This window comes from Oncorhynchus kisutch, linkage group LG12 (genome assembly GCF_002021735.2).
Source record: "Oncorhynchus kisutch isolate 150728-3 linkage group LG12, Okis_V2, whole genome shotgun sequence".
Lineage (NCBI taxonomy): Eukaryota > Metazoa > Chordata > Actinopteri > Salmoniformes > Salmonidae > Oncorhynchus > Oncorhynchus kisutch.
This window is the reverse complement of record NC_034185.2, coordinates 18,723,587-18,740,699: the sequence shown is the minus strand read 5'-3', so window position 1 is coordinate 18,740,699 and position 17,113 is coordinate 18,723,587. Positions and strand designations below refer to the sequence as shown.

Genomic DNA, 17,113 nt, shown 5'->3' with positions numbered 1-17,113 from the left:
CTGTTTACGTTTTTCCAATGACATCACACGACTAACATTTTTCTTCGAACAGGTCACCGTCCCACCAAACTTGTGCCACGTCAGGATTTACGTTGTAGCTAACTAATTGATATGACAGTTAGCAAACTAACTGCATACGACTTTTAGCTGTTGCTGAGCTTTACCGAATATACTGTTCGAATGTTTTGGACGTTTCAGACGAAGTAAAAGTCAGTGTTAGCTAGCTCCTAGCTAGCTAGTAAAGTCAGCTGTCTCTCGTAAACATACACCAGCTACATTTTCAGTCCAGTTGACTTGTTAAAATGGAGAACAAATACAACCTGAAAAGCCCAGGTAAGTTTGTAAATAAAACAGTTTTTACTCCTTTCAATATCTCGAACGAGCAAAAAACAGCGAAGGTGCTATCCTGGCTCGCTAAACTAATGCTAGCTAGCTTGGCAGAAATTATTAGGTTTGATTTACTTCCGCATTGGGTTTCCCATAATGATGGAGTGATGCCACCCTCATTCTATTAATTAATTTATCTATCTAGCTACCTAAGACATGACATCCCTTTCACTTTACCACCATGTTAGCTAGCTTGTTCCTGTATGTTAATCCAACTTCGTACCCAGTGATAATTTAATAATCAGACAAAACACAAATGATATGACATTAAGAACTAATCACACCGGCAATGTGGCGTTTTACAGGCGTACTGTCAGTTAATAACAAGTGACTTCCATGACACTGACATAGCACTCATTAACTGAAGTCATGATATAGCTTTGTCTATTTTTGTATTGCTGCTCATTTGATCAGACATCATGGATTCATTGAACATTGTTCAAATCCAAAGTGTATGTCTAAGTCTTGTAGCTGTTTGCATTCACTAACACCTTACTAAAAAATACTATAATTTAAGCAGTGAGCCCTGGTTACTACCCGCTTCAAAATATTGAATGCGTTTCAGGCACATCTGACGTTGACATTGTTGTTCTGGCTTGTCTGGTCCAAGGAGATACACACGCACGAGCACACTACAGGCAGGTGCAACATTTGTTTATTTGGATCCCCATTTGCTTTTGCAGAAGCAGCAGCTCCTCATCCTGGGGCCCACAAAAAATATGCAACATGACAAGTAACAAAACACTGACAGACAAGGAAAGTCACAGAAATTTAAAATACGATATACAAACAATGCAACAAAAATAATACAAACAATACAACAACAAAAATAATATGCGTGTCCCCTCACACCCCCTGCTGTTCCTTGAGTTGTTTTTCATCTGTTTTTTAAGGTAATTTTGCTATTTGATTGAATAATTGGAGATGGAGAGTTCCATGGGTCTGTATAAAGCTGCATTACCGTGAATTTGTTTTGGACTTGGGGACTGTGAAGAGACCCCTGGTCTATGGCTGGGCGGTATACCGTATTTTACAAAATATACCAGTATTGATGCACACCGGTGTGGGTTTTTACTCTACCTTCTATAATGGTATTTTAATGTTTGGTTTGTTAAATGTGATATGCCGTGTGTAGCTTCCATTTTTATAGTTTACTTCGCTACTTAAGTAATCTCTCTCCACTCTCTCTCTCCATGCCGCTTTCCACACAGAACTAGCCCCGCTCCCTGTCACTCAAGGAGTACATTTGCCGTTCCTTCTCGACCACGAGTCTCTTGTGTTGAGTCTCTGCATGGTCAATGCAGCACATGCAACTATGCTGATGATAACGATGCTGTTTTCACTGCTTCTTAATATAAATCCAATAGTATTCTGTAATTACACTCAGTTTGTGTTTCTTACATCTGCAAACAGCTAGTTTGTCTTTTCTTATTAAGCTAGTAAGAGAAAAATGTAACTAGCTATACATGCATGAAGTAGCTAAGAGAGAACATTCAATGTAGCCAAAAATTATAGGGTGCCTAGTGAACTTTTTGGTTTCTACTTTTTCACAATAACTCCTCCCTGGCCATTTCATTTGTTGTCATGTCAATCACTGTATTCAAAGTGCCCACTATATTTTTTAGAATTTTTAAAAATGTAACCTTTATTTAACTAGACAAGTCAGTTAAGAACAAATTCTTATTTACAATGACGGCCTACCCCGGAACAAACCCTAACCTGGACAACGCTGGGACAATTATGCGCCGCCCTATGGGACTCCCAATCACGGCCGTTTGTGATACACCCTGGAATCGAACCAGGGTCTGGAGTGATGCCTCTAGCACTGAGATGTAGTGCCTTACACAGCTGCGCACTCGGGAGCCCCACAGCTATTATATTCTAACTATAGAGTTAGAATAATTATTCTATTTCCATGGTTCCAACAGTTCACCCAAGTGTTTCTTTCTAAATTCTCTCTAAAAGTCAAAGCCCATATTATGCAGCCCTACGTTTCAGTGTGGCAATGATCTCAAATGAGTGCAGAAATTGATAAATGCAGAAAATGTATTGAACAGTATAAAACAATCAGAATGAAAAAATGTCCATTGAAATCACTTAGTGCATTCGGAAAGTATTCAGAACCTTTCACTTTTTCCACATTTCGTTAAGTTGAATCATTTTTTCCCCTCGTCAATCTACACACAATACCCCAAAATGACAAAGGCACAACAGGTTTTTAGAAATGTTTGCAATTTTATAAACATAAAAAATACCTTGTTTTTTAACATTTATTTCATTTAACCTTTATTTAACTAGGCATGTCGGAATACTTATTTACATAAGTATTCAGACCCTTTGCTATGAGACTCGAAATTGAGCTCTGGTGCATTCTGTTTCCATTGATCATCCTTGAGATGTTTCTACAACTTGATTGGAGTCCACCTGTGGTAATTCAGTTGATTGGAAAAGGTTTGGAAAGGCACACACCTGTCTATATAAGGTTCCACAGTTGACAGTGCATGTCAGAGCAAAAACCAAGCCATGAGATCGAAGGAATTGTCTTTAGAGCTCGGAGATGGGATTGTGTCCAGGCACAGATCTGGGGAAGGGTACCAAAAAATTATTCTGTAGCACTGAAGGTCCCCAAGAACACAGTGGCCTCAATCATTCTTAAATGGAAGAAGTTTGGAACCACCAAGACTCTTCCTAGAGCTGGCCGCCTTGCCAAACTGAGCAACGGGGCGAAGGGCCTTGGTCAGGGAGGTGGCCAAGAACCCCATTGTCACTCTGACAGAGCTCTGGAGTTCCTCTGTGGAGATGAGAGAACCTTCCAGAGGGACAACCATCTCTGCATCACTCCACCAATCAGCCCTTTATGTTAGAGTGGACAGACAGAAGCCACTCCTCAGTAAAAGGCGCATGAGCGTCTGCTTGGAGTTTGCCAAAGGCACCTAAAGGACTCTCAGACCATGAGAAACAAGATTCTCTGGTATAATGAAACCAAAATTGAAGTTTTTGGCCTGAATGCCAAGTGTCATGTCTGGAGGAGACCAGGCACTGCTCATCACCTGGCCAATACCATCCCTACTGTGAAGCATGGTGGTGGCAGCATCGTGCTGTGGGGATGTTTTTCAGCGGCAGGGACTGGGAAATTAGTCAGGTTTGAGGGAAAGATGAACGGAGCAAAGTACAGAGAGATCATTGATGAAAACCTGCTGCACTTGACCATATTAGCAGACAGTTATCAAGATGAGACAATACCAGAGCCTGAACAACTAGTACAGTTGATCTGTGTCAAAAACACAGAACATCTTTTTATAACAGACATACCCCTCCCCATCTTCACAACAACTTTGTCAATATGACATGCCCATGATAATTGATCATCCAATGTTATACCTAGGAGTTTAGCTTCCTCAACTTCCTTAATGGTCACAGTTTATGTACAACTCCAGTTGAGATTTGGGTTTTATAGAATGTTTTGAACCAAATACAATGCTTTTAGTTTTAGATGTATTTAAGACCAATTTATTATGAATCACCCATTCCAATACTGACTGCAGCTCCTTATTTATAATTTTAGTGAGCTCAGTGGCTTTGGGTGCTGACCTGTGAATGTGGAATCATCCGCATTTATAGTCATTCTAGCTTTGTCTATGACCAGTGGCAAATGATTTGTAAAAATAGGAAAGAATAACGGCCCAAGGCAACTGCCCTGAGGGACACCGCACCGCACTGTACAGTGCCCTCCACTAATATTGGCACGCTTGGTAAATATGAGGAAAACAGGCTGTAAACAACAAATATATTTTTTATCCTCTTGGTCATTCAACTTTTAATTAAAGTAAAATAATTGAAAGAAAAAATACATTCTTAACATTTATTTTACATTTTTACGTGTGCCACAATTATTGGTACACCTTCATTCAATACTGTGTGCAACCTCCCTTTTTCCAAGATATCAGTTCTGAGTCTTCTTCTATAATGTGTAATGAAGTTGGAGAACACATGGCAAGGGATCGGAGACCATTCCTCCATACATAATCTCTCCAGATCCTTAGGATTCCGAGGTCCACGCTTGTGGACACTCCTCTTCAGCTCATCCCACAGGTTTTCCATGAGGTTTAGGCCAGGGGACTGGGATGGCCATGGCAAAACCTTGATTCTGTGGTCAGTGAACCATTTTTGTGTTGATTTTGAGGTGTGCTTTGGTTCATTGTCCTGCTGGAAGATCCAACCAAGGCCCAGTTTAAGCTTCCTAGCAGAGGCAGTAAGGTTTTGATGTAATATCTGCTGGTACTTGATGGAGTCCATGACACTATGTATCCTAACAAGTTGTCCAGAGCCTTTGGAAGAAAAACAGGCCCACATCATCAAAGATCCACCACCATCATTCACAGTGGTGATGAGGTACTTTTCTGCATGGATATCTTTCGTTCTACGCCAAACCCACCTCTGGTGTTTGTTTCCAAAAAGCTCTATTTTAGTCTCATCTGACCATAGAACCTGGTCCCATTGAAAGTTCCAGTAACGTTTGGCAAACTGTAGGTGCTTGAGATTGTTGTTTGATTACAGCAATGGCTTTTTTATGGCAACTCTCCCAAACAACTTGTGTAGAGAAACAAGATGTAGGTGGCATCTGATCATAGTTTTGGAGACTTTCTGACCCCAAGACCCAACTAACGTCTGCAATTCTCCAGCTGTGATTCTTGGAGATTTTTTGGCCCCTCTAACCATCCTCCTCACTGTGTGTGGTGTCAATATAGACACACATCCTCCTCCAGGCTGATTGTAAACACACATTCTTTATTATTGCCCTGATAGTGGAAATGGACATTTTCAATCATTGAGCTATTTTCTCACAGCCATTTCCTGATTTGTGCAGCTCAACAGCCTTTTGTCGCACATCATTACTGTATTCTCGGGTCTTTCCCATAGTGATGGATGACAATGGGAGCTTGGCCTGTATGTCACCTCATATGTATACCCCAGTGAAACAGGAAGTCATGGCTTACCACTTAAGTATTCCTAATCACTCAGGTGAACTTAACGTAAAATATGCATGGGAAATACTTCAGTTAGATTTTACTTAAGAATTTCTAGGGGTGCCAATAAATGTGGCACACATGTTTTGAAGAAAAATATTTATTTAATTTTCAATCATTTTACTTCAATTAAAGGTTAGATTTTTTGTGAATATTTTGAATGAAAGACCAAGAGGATAAACAGCAAAGACATTTTTATTACAGCCCATTTTGCTCATATTTACCAAGGGTGCCAATATAAGTGGAGATCACTGTACATATCTGACATCAGGTTGTTTTTTTCTTCTGGTGATATAGATCTATGGCACCCTCTTGAGGCATTTGTCTTATTTCATCAAATGATAAGCTGAAAGCTTCAGACAAGCTCAATGCATAAACTCAGCAAAAAAAGAAACGTCCCTTTTTCAAGACCCTGTCTTTCACAGATCTTCATTGTAAAGGGTTTAAACACTGTTTCCCATGCTTGTTCAATGAACCATAAACAATTAATGAACAAGCACCTGTGGAACGGTCGTTAAGACACTAACAGCTTACAGACGGTAGGCAATTAAGGTCACAGTTATGAAAACTTAGGACACTAAAGAGGCCTTTCTACTGACTCTGAAAAACACCAAAAGAAAGATTCCCAGGGTTCCTGCTCATCTGCATGAACGTGCCTTAGGCATGCTGCAAGGAGACATGAGGACTGCAGATGTGGCCAGGGCAATAAATTGCTATGTCCATACTGTGAGACGCCTAAGACAGCACTACAGGGAGACAGGATGGACAGCTGACCGTCCTCACAGTGGCAGACCACGTGTAACAACACCTGCACAGGATCGGTACATCCGAACATCACACCTGCGGGACAGGTACAGGATGGCAACAACAACTGCCCGAGTTACACCAGGAACACACAATCCCTCCATCAGTTCTCAGACTGTCCGCAATAGGCTGAGAGAGGCTGGACTGAGGGCTTGTAGGCCTGTTGTAAGGCAGGTCCTTACCAGACATTTCCGGCAACCACGTTGCCTATGGGCACAAACCCACCGTCGCTGAACCAGACAGGACTGGCAAAAAGTGCTCTTCACTGACGAGTCGCAGTTTTGTCTCACCAGGGGTGATGGTCAGATTATCGTTTATCGACGAAGGAATGAGCGTTTCACCGAGGCCTGTACTCTGGAGCGGGATCGATTTGGAGGTGGAGGGTCAGTCATGGTCTGTGTGTCACAGCATCATAGGACTGAGCTTGTTGTCATTGCAGGCAATCTCATCGCTGTGCGTTACAGGGAAGACATCCTCCTCCCTCGTGTGGTACCCTTCCTGCAGGCTCATCCTGACATGACCCTCCAGCATGACAATGCCACCAGACATACTGCTCTTTCTGTGCGGGATTTTCTGCAAGACCGGAATGTCAGTGTTCTTCCATGGCCAGCGAAGAGCCCGGATCTCAATCCCATTGAGCACGTCTGGGACCTGTTGGATCGGAGTGTGAGGGCTAGGGCCATTCCCCCCCAGAAATGTCTGGGAACTTGCAGGTGCCTTGGTGGAAGAGTGGGGTAACATCTCACAGCAAGAACTGGCAAATCTGATGCAGTCCATGAGGAGGAGATGCACTGCAGTACTTAATGCAGCTGGTGGCCACCCCCTTTGTTCAGGACAACATTATTCCATTTCTGTTAGTCACATGTCTGTGGAACTCGTTCAGTTTATGTCTCAGTTGTTGAGCCTTGTTATGTTCATACAAATATTTACACGTTACGTTTGCTGAAAATAAACGCAGTTGACAGTGAGAGGATGTTTCTTTTTTTTGTTGCTGAGTTTAGTTGATTTTATTAAAACACAGGGTGTGTCTTGGAAAAATACATGTTTAAACATTTGGACTAATCGATTGGTCGAAAGAACAGACGACTTTCAGTCGACTCCAGAAATGTTTTGTCAGGGACAGCCTTAATCTTATTATCAATTTCCTTTAACAATCATCAGTCATCAGAGTTGAGTGCCCTTCTCTATATGCATGCTGAAAGTCAGTAGTTAACTTGTTACTGAGTGGGCGGGAAGAACATGCCACTTTCAACCAGTTCCAATCAGTTGCACTAAGCTCCATGTGTTCACAGGTTCTGTGGTTTCACACTCGATCAAATTAGAGATGGTTTCTAGATTTCATTTTCTGCCTTCTGTGGCATTTGCCTTGGGCTTTGTCAAGATAATCGAAATGTACCGAGACCTTGTTTTAGCATGAAGCATTTTTTTGCCTGTCGCTTCTGTCACACTAGATCAGGTATAGAGGTAGAATTCTCTCTGATCAGAATATTGATCAAAGCTGTCTTGTCCTTGCACACTTGGTGTTGGAAAAGCAAATGAAGATCCTATGTTTAGAGTATCACTTTCCGCCTTTTGTCTCTGAGACCTGGCATTACCTCCCAGTTTGGAGAGCAGACAGCTGTGAACAAACAGCATTAGAAACCCACAACCAAAACATTGTTCCCGTCCCAAATGGCACCCTATTCCCTAAATAGTGCACAACTCATAGGGCTCTGGTCAAAAGTAGTTCACTATATAGGTAATAGTTTCAAGTTTTAATGTCTTGTGCACAAGTGCTGTGAAATGTCGTTCTTGCAAGCTCTAAACTCAACAATTCAATGATCGATATCAATGTAGTACTAAAAAAATCACATGGTAGAAGAAAAATACATGAGAAATAAAAACGAGTGCCATTTGGGACGTAGCCCTTCTCTACGTTTGGAAAGGGGAGTGGTCAGTAGTGAGCACCAAGTTTTCCATCATCACCTATGTCTCTAAACCCTATCGTGTCTTCTTAAGAGTTTGGTTAAAAGTGGTTACATAACGGTGTCTCCCTGCTCACAGGACAAACCCTGCCTGAATCGCCCCCAGCTGCAAACACTAAAATGCGTTACGTAAAACGATTTTGTGTACAGGATTATAATCCTATCTCCCAGGGCCATTGACCGAAACCCTTCTCACCACTGGAGTCCGGAGGCCCATGTGGCAGCAGAGGCTTTTCTTCTTTCACTCCCACTCATTGTTATTATGAGACATGGCTAAAAAAGCACTCCACATAAAATGTGTCCCAAATGGCACCCTATTCCCAGGGCTCTGGTCAAAAGTAGTGCGCTGAGTGTATAAAACATTAGGAACACCTGCTCTTTCCATGACAGATTGAACATGTGAATCTAGGTGGAAGCTATGATCCCTTATTGATGTCACCTATTAAATCCAGATGTAGATGAAGGGGAATGGACAGGTTAAGGTGCGGGGAGCTGCCTTTATCGACATCCACGTCTTCTGCGCACTTTTAAGTGCCTTTTTAAAAGAGGTATGATAGTAGGTCTCAGGTGCACTGGTTTGAGTGTCAAGAACTGCAACGCTGCTGGGTTTTTCACACAACGAATTGAGTCTATTCTTAGGGTTAAAGGGTTGCAACTCAATATTAGGAAGGTGTTCCTAATGTTTTGTAGTGCACTATAAAGGGAATACAGTGCCATTTGGGATGCAGCCATAGAAAACCAATGAGGGTTTTGGGTTCCTGTCAAAGTGCATCCGGGTGTTTCAGGAGGACCAACGGGCAGAGATCCAGCCCTAGTCTGTCTGTTCCTTTTTAGGGACAGTCACAGCATTGACAACTTCCATAGGGAGATAAGTGCTTCACATGTGTAGAGTTTTTATTTCACCTTTATTTAACCAGGTAGGCTAGTTGAGGACAAGAGTTCCACTCCGATGCTAACCAAGTCTCCAAGTAATGAGGCGTGAGGAACTTTGATTGTATTCAGCGGAGCAATCAACTGATCCAGTGAAGAAAAAAACGTCACTGTCTGTCTGCAACATCTGGTCCCTGTGTATCAGCAGTGAGTACCAGTATTGATGAAAAGTCTGTGAGCCGTGGTAAGAGCACTGTCATGTAAAGCTTGACGTTACTGTTGTCCTGATCTAGTTTATTATATGATTTTGAACAGCTGGATTCTTACTGACAAAATTATGCAATACTGTTGTCAAAGATTTCTTTCTTATTATTTTAGCTCTGTGTCCTAACTTGTGAATTTTTACGATAACTCACCATGCTTAACCAATAACCTGACTCTCACTTTCAAAAGCCCCTGATCCCACAGTGGCTTTAATGAGGGAACGGCTGAGTAGTTTAGCCTATACGAGGGGGCATGTTCGCTGTCGGAGGAGGGGTCTGAGAACTGCATCTCACCTTGCTATCCCCCGGGAAACAGGAGTGCAGACTAAGCTATATCAGACTACTCCAAGACCATGCCAATTTGACCACCCACATGCAGGAAAAAAAATAACTAGGCTTTTTATTCTCTTCATGCTTTTTTTCTCTCTCCCCGCCACAACTAGAGTGCCAAGTGCTTTTTTAAGGCAGCTGCATCTCTTTCAGTAGTGGGAGCCAGTGCTTAATCCCCAAACCAAACGAATTGGACTTGAGGCCGGGTGGTTCTTAGAGTGCTTAGTGGCGCTCCAGGATAGATTCAGCTCAGAAGAACGGAGTGCTCACATGGCCATAACACACATTTTTACTTAACCTTACACTCATTATAATATAGCCCTTGAACAATTAGGCTATGCATCGAACTCCCCAGATTCAGAGTTAGAAGTTTACATATAGCCTATTTGCCTAGTAACAAATGGGCAATTGCAACTTTAGGACAAGGTAGGCAGGCTAAATGCACAATAGGAATAGGAAGTGTAAGCTATGTAGCCCTATACTGTATGTTCCCTCTCATGGCAGCTGTCTCTTCCAGATAATCATCACAGAGGGGGGTGGTGTGCAGAAGCCGACCACACTGCTAGTGTTATCTGGAAATCAACCCTCCAAGGACCTGTCAAATCAAATCCCAATTGAAACCACTCAGTATACAATATTTTGCTCTTCATCCCACCAGCCTACTGTATTAAACCTGGTTAGTCCAATAGTGGGTGTTTTCTGTGAAATCTCAGAATATTAGTCAGCCAGCTGCTGAGAGAGACAACCACCATGCTGAAGTTGGAGTTGGAGGGGGACCCACATATTACCGGACAAACTGTTGACAGCTGCCATGGCCCGGGGATCAGACCCATGACTGGAGAGCTTAGAGGCACAGGCAGTGTCTGAGTCGCCATTGGCCATGCCATCAAAGCCTGGTGCTGACAGACACCCAGTCATCACCGTAATCAGGCTGAATGAGACATGGAGCTGAGACACTCCAAGTGGCCCTCAACATAACAAGCCTGGCATGCCCGCCTCTGATACCGTATCTCACCTCCGTCACAATCATTTCCCCATCGCTGAACCGCAAAGAAGTCCCAAGTGGAAGATTTTGTCTGCCACCCCACAGCAGTAGAGATAGACAGGAGGTATCAACTTAAACATTGTGAAAATCTGTATCCACACGTCCACATACAGTGCCCTCTGTAATTATTGGAACAGTGAGAAAGTTACAGACACACAAATATCATACCCCCAAGACACCATTAGAATAACGGGAGGTTATCATTTTTGTGGGTGTATGATATTTGTGCGTCTAAGTTAATCGCTCATCATTATTCACGATTCATTCAGTACTATCCATAATCATGGTAGCATCTACATTAATGTAGAAGTGTTTAGAAATATATTATATTCTTATTTACAATAAAACTAACTCCAAAATGCTACAAAACATTATTTACCATTAATTTCTATTGGGTGCAAAATAAAATGGAACACAACCAAAACAAATAGCAAATGCATCCAACAAGTTTGTAGAGTCACAAGCTTGATATAATCATTGTGTACTAGGAATACGGGACCAAATACTAAACATTTGACTACTTTAATACACATAAGTGAGTTTGTCCCAATAGTTTTGGTCCCCTTAAATGGGGGCAGGCGGTGGACTATGTACAAAAAGTGCTGTAATACCCTCAAATTAAAGCTGACATTCTGCACTTTAACCTCGTAGTCAATGTATCATTTCAGATCCAAAGTGCTGGAGTACAGAGCCAAAAGAAGAACAAATGCTTCACTGTCCCAATAATTACGGAGGGCACTATATACTGTAGACTCCCTCACTTTTTTTTTTTTAGACATGGTCCTCCTCCACAATAGCTCCTCCTTTGTATGATTGCATCATCTGTTGCTGCTGGGGAGTGCGAGAGAAAGGATTGCTCGCTCTGGACAGTGCTAACTCACAGTGGCGGTCACTGTAATTTATTGCCCTTGCTGTCTCCTCCAGTCCAGGGTTTCTGTGGGCCCAATGCATTAGGGCAGAGGTTGTAGCGCACACACATGCAAACCATACACTGCATTCGGGCAGAGGTTGTAGCGCACACACATGCAAACCATACACTGCATTCGGGCAGAGGTTGTAGCGCACACACATGCAAACCATACACTGCATTCGGGCAGAGGTTGTAGCGCACACACATGCAAACCATACACTGCATTCGGGCAGAGGTTGTAGCGCACACACATGCAAACCATACACTGCATTCGGGCAGAGGTTGTAGCGCACACACATGCAAACCATACACTGCATTCGGGCAGAGGTTGTAGCGCACACACATGCAAACCATACACTGCATTCGGGCAGAGGTTGTAGCGCACACACATGCAAACCATACACTGCATTCGGGCAGAGGTTGTAGCACACACACATGCAAACCATACACTGCATTCGGGTAGAGGTTGTAGCGCACACACATGCAAACCATACACTGCATTCGGAAAGTATTCAGTTCCCTTGACTTTTTCCAGACGGATTCTAAAATGGGTTAAATCCCCCCCCCCCCATCAATCTACACACAATAACAAAGCAAAAACAGGTTTTTAGAATTTTTTGCAAATTTCTACGAAAATAAAAAATGATACATTTACATAAGTATTCTGACCCTTTACTCAGTACTTTGTTGAAGCACCTTTGGCAGTGATTACAGAATCAAGTCTTGGGTATGATGCTACAAGCTTGGCACACTTGTATTTGTGGAGTTTCTCCCATTCTTCTCTGCAGATCCTCTCAAGCTCTGTTAGGTTGGATGGGGAGCGTCGCTGCACAGCTGTTTTCAGGTCTCTCCAGAGATATCCAATCGAGTTCAAGTCCGGGCTCTGGCTGGGCCAGTCAAGGACATTCAGAGACTTGTCCCGAAGCCACTCCTGTGTTGTCTTCGCTGTGTGCTTAGGGCTGTTGCCCTGTTGGAAGGTGAACCTTCACCCCAGTCTTAGCATTCTGAAGCAGGTTTTCATCAAGGATCTCTCTGTACTTTGCTCCGTTCATCTTTCCCTCAATCCTGACTAGTCTCCCAGACCCTGCTGCTGAAAAACATCCCCACAGCATGATGCTGCCATCACCATGCGTTACCTTAGGGATGGTGGCAATTTACCTCCAGATGTGACGCTTGGTATTCAGGCCAAAGAGTATTTTTTCTCATGGTCTGGGAGTCTTTTAGGTGCCATTTGGCAAACTCCAAGCGGGCTGTCATGTGCCTTTTTCTGAGGAGTGGCTTCCGTCTGGCCACTCTACCATAAAGGCCTGATTGGTAGAGTGCTGCAGAGATGGGAGAACCTTCCAGAAGGACAACCGTCTACACAGTGGAACTCTGGAGGTCTGTCAGAGTGACCATCGGGTTCTTGGTCACCTCCCTGACCAAGGCCCTTCTCCCCCGATTGGTCAGTTTGGCTGGGCGGCCAGCTCTAGAAGAGTCTTGGTGGTTCCAAACTTCTTCCATTTAGGAATGATTGAGGCCAGTGTGTTATTGGGGACCTTCAATACTGCAGACATGTTTTGGTACCCTTCCCCAGATCTGTGCTTCGACATAATCCTGCCTCGGAGCTCTGCGGACAATTCCTTTTTTGCTCTGACATGCACTGTCAACTGTGGGACCTTTAAATAGACAGGTGTGTGCCTTTCCAAATCATGTCCAATCAATTGAATCTACCACTGGTGGACTCCAATCTAGTTGTAGAAAGGATGATCAACGATGATCAATGGAAACAGGATGTACCTAAGCTCAATTTTAAGTATTATAGCAAAGGGTCTAAATACTTACAGTGAGGGGGGGGGAAGTATTTGATACCCTGCTGGTTTTGTACGTTTGCCCACTGACATAGAAATTATCAGTATATAATTTTAATGTTAGGTTTATTTGAACAGTGAGAGACAGAATAACAACAAAAAAATCCAGAAATACACAAAAATGTTATAAGGTGATTAACATTTTAATGAGGGAAATAAGTATTTGACCCCTTCCCAATCACAAAGATTTCTAGCTCCGAGGTGTCTTTTATGAGATTAGGAGCACACTCTTAAAGGGAGGGCTCCTAATCTAAGTTTGTTACCTGTATAAAAGACACCTGTCCACAGAAGCAATCAATCAGATTCTAAACTCTCCACCATGGCCAAGACCAAAGAGCTCTCCAAGGATGTCAGGGACAAGATTGTAGACCTACACAAGGCTGGAATGGGATACAAGACCATCGCCAAGCAGCTTGGTGAGAAGGTTGTTGCGATTATTCGCAAATGGAAGAAACACAAAATAACTGTCAATCTCCCTCTGCCTGGGGTCCATGCAAGATCTCACCTCGTGGAGTTGCAATGATCATGAGAACGGTGAGGAATCAGCCCAGAACTACACGGGAGGATCTTGTCAATGATCGCAAGGCAGCTGGGACCATAGTCACCAAGAAAACAATTGGTAACCCACTACGCCGTGAAGGACTGAAATCCTGCAGCGCCCGCAAAGTCCTCCTGCTCAAGAAAGCACATATACATAAAGCAAAATCTACAATGGAATGGTTCAAAAATAAACATATCCAGGTGTTAGAATGGCCAAGTCAAAGTCCAGACCTGAATCCAATCGAGAATCTGTGGAAAGAACTGAAAACTGCTGTTCACAAATGCTCTCCATCCAACCTCACTGAGCTCGAGCTGTTTTGCAAGGAGGAATGGGAAAAAATGTCGGTCTCTCGATGTGCAAAACTGATAGAGACATACCCCAAGCGACTTACAGCTGTAATCGCAGCAAAAGGTGGCGCTACAAAGTATTAACTTAAGGGGGCTGAATAATTTTGCACGCCCAATTTTTCAGTTTTTGATTTGTTAAAAAAGTTAGAAATATCCAATAAATGTCGTTCCACTTCATGATTGTGTCCCACTTGTTGTTGATTCTTCACAAAAAAATACAGTTTTATATCTTTATGTTTGAAGCCTGAAATGTGGCAAAAGGTCGCAAAGTTCAAGGGGGCCGAATACTTTCGCAAGGCACTGTACATACATGCCCATCTGAAGTTTGCCAATGAACATCTGAATGATTCAGTGGACAATTGGGTGAAAGTGTTGTGGTCAGATGAGACCAAAATGTAGCTCTTTGGCATCAACTCAACTCGCCTTGTTTGGAGGAGGAGGAATGCTGTCTATGAATGCTGCCTATCCCTCACTGTATGCAAATAAGGTATCTGTTTTTTTACATTTATTATACATTTGCAAACATTTCTAAAAACCTGTTTTCGCTTCATCATTGTGGGGCATTGTGTGTAGATTGATAATGTTTTATTTAATCCATTTTAGAATAGAGCTGTAATGTAACAAAATATGGAAAAAGTCAAGGGGTCTGAAAACTTTCCTAATGTACTGTATATCTTCTGCCATGACCTCTTGGCTCCCTACAGTCTTTGTTCAATATTTACTGTACTATTCATTCATACTATACAAGGTCCTTAAGCCCTATCCACTGTTCTTTCTTCTGGAAGAATATTATTTTAAGCACTGTGCAAATGTTAAGCACTGCAAATTAATATATTTTTATTTTATTTATTTTACCTTTATTTAACCAGGCAAGTCAGTTAAGAACACGTTCTTATTTTCAATGACGGCCTGGGAACAGTGGGTTAACTGCCTGTTCAGGGGCAGAACGACAGATTTGTACCTTGTCAGCTCGGGGGTTTGAACTCACAACCTTCCGGTTACTAGTCCAACGCACTAACCACTAGGCTACCTTGCCGCCCCATATACACTGCTCAAAAAAAATAACACATCCTAGATCTGAATGAATGAAATATTCTTATTAAATACTTTTTTCTTTACATAGTTGAATGTGCTGACAACAAAATCACACAAAAATGATCAATGGAAATCAAATTTATCAACCCGTGGAGGTCTGGATTTGGAGTCACACTCAAGATTAAAGTGGAAAACCACACTAAAGGCTGATCCTACTTTGATGTAATGTCCTTAAAACAAGTAAAAATGAGGCTCAGTAGTGTGTGTGGCCTCCACATGCCTGTATGACCTCCCTACAACGCCTGGGCATGCTCCTGATGAGGTGGCGGATTGTCTCCTGAGGGATCTCCTCCCAGACCTGGACTAAAGCATCCGCCAACTCCTGGACAGTCTGTGGTGCAACGTGGCGTTGGTGGATGGAGCGAGACAAGATGTCCCAGATGTGCTCAATTGGATTCAGGTCAGGGGAACGGGCGGGCCAGTCCATAGCATCAATGCCTTCCTCTTGCAGGAACTGCTGACACACTCCAGCCACATGAGGTCTAGCATTGTCTTGCATTAGGAGGAACCCAGGGCCAACCGCACCAGCATATGGTCTCACAAGGGGTCTGAGGATCTCATCTCGGTACCTAATGGCAGTCAGGCTACCTCTGGCGAGCACATGGAAATGCCACCCCACACCATGACTGACCCACCGCCAAACCGGTCATGCTGGAGGATGTTGCAGGCAGCAGAACCTTCTCCACGGCATCTCCAGACTGTCACGTCTGTCACATGTGCTCAGTGTGAACCTGCTTTCATCTGTGAAGAGCACAGGTCGCCAGTGGCGAATTTGCCAATCTTGGTGTTCTCTGGCAAATGCCAAACGTCCTGCACGGTGTTGGGCTGTAAGCACAACCCCCACCTGTGGACGTCGGGCCCTCATACCACCCTCATGGAGTCTGTTTCTGAGCAATTGAGCAGACACATGCACATTTGTGGCCTGCTGGAGGTCATTTTGCAGGGCTCTGGCAGTGCTCCTCCTTGCACAAAGGTGGAGGTAGCGGTCCTGCTGCTGGGTTGTTGCCCTCCTACGGCCTCCTCCACGTCTCCTGGTAGCGCCTCCATGCTCTGGACACTACGCTGACAGACACATTAAACCTTCTTGCCACAGCTCGCATTGATGTACCATCCTGGATGAGCTTCACTACCTGAGCCACTTGTGTGGGTTGTAGACTCTGTCTCATGCTACCACTAGAGTGAAAGCATCGCCAGCATTCAAAAGTGACCAAAACATCAGTCAGGAAGCATAGGAACTGAGAAGTGGCCTGTGGTCACCACCTGCAGAACCACTCCTTTATTGGGGGTGTCTTGCTAATTGCCTATAATTTCCACCTGTTGTCTATTCCATTTGCACAACAGCATGTGAAATGTATTGTCAATCAGTGTTGCTTCCTAAGTGGACAGTTTGATTTCACAGAAGCATTGATTGACTTGGAGTTACATTGTGTTGTTTAAGTGTTCCCTTTATTTTTTTGAGCAGTGTATAATTACAAGCACTCTGTCAATTAATCAAATTGTATTAGAATGCAACACATTTGAATTGATACCCTGGTCGGTGTCAACAAAGAGGGTACATTTGAAAATAAAAGAGAGCCGCACACTCTAGGAGCTCGGATGCAAAAATTGAATTACCAACGTTGACAGCCAAGCTGTCTTCATCAGGGTATAATCACAAACACTGCGGGATGACTCGTTTAT

At 43.2% G+C, this 17,113-nt stretch overlaps 1 protein-coding gene across 4 annotated transcripts in view; it reads left to right on the top strand.

Annotated features, from left to right (window-relative positions):
* The window catches only part of LOC109900650 (ubiquitin-conjugating enzyme E2 J1), a 36,328-nt gene continuing 19,215 nt past the window's right edge, over positions 1-17,113 (top strand). For 3 of the 4 annotated variants that reach the window (XM_020496372.2, XM_020496371.2, XM_020496374.2), the window contains exon 1: positions 17-333. In XM_020496372.2, coding sequence (XP_020351961.1) covers positions 303-333 — 31 coding nt within the window. In that variant the 5' untranslated portion in view covers positions 17-302. Of the gene's footprint in view, positions 334-17,113 lie in introns of all 4 variants that reach the window. The other variant, XM_020496373.2, reaches the window with a different exon arrangement.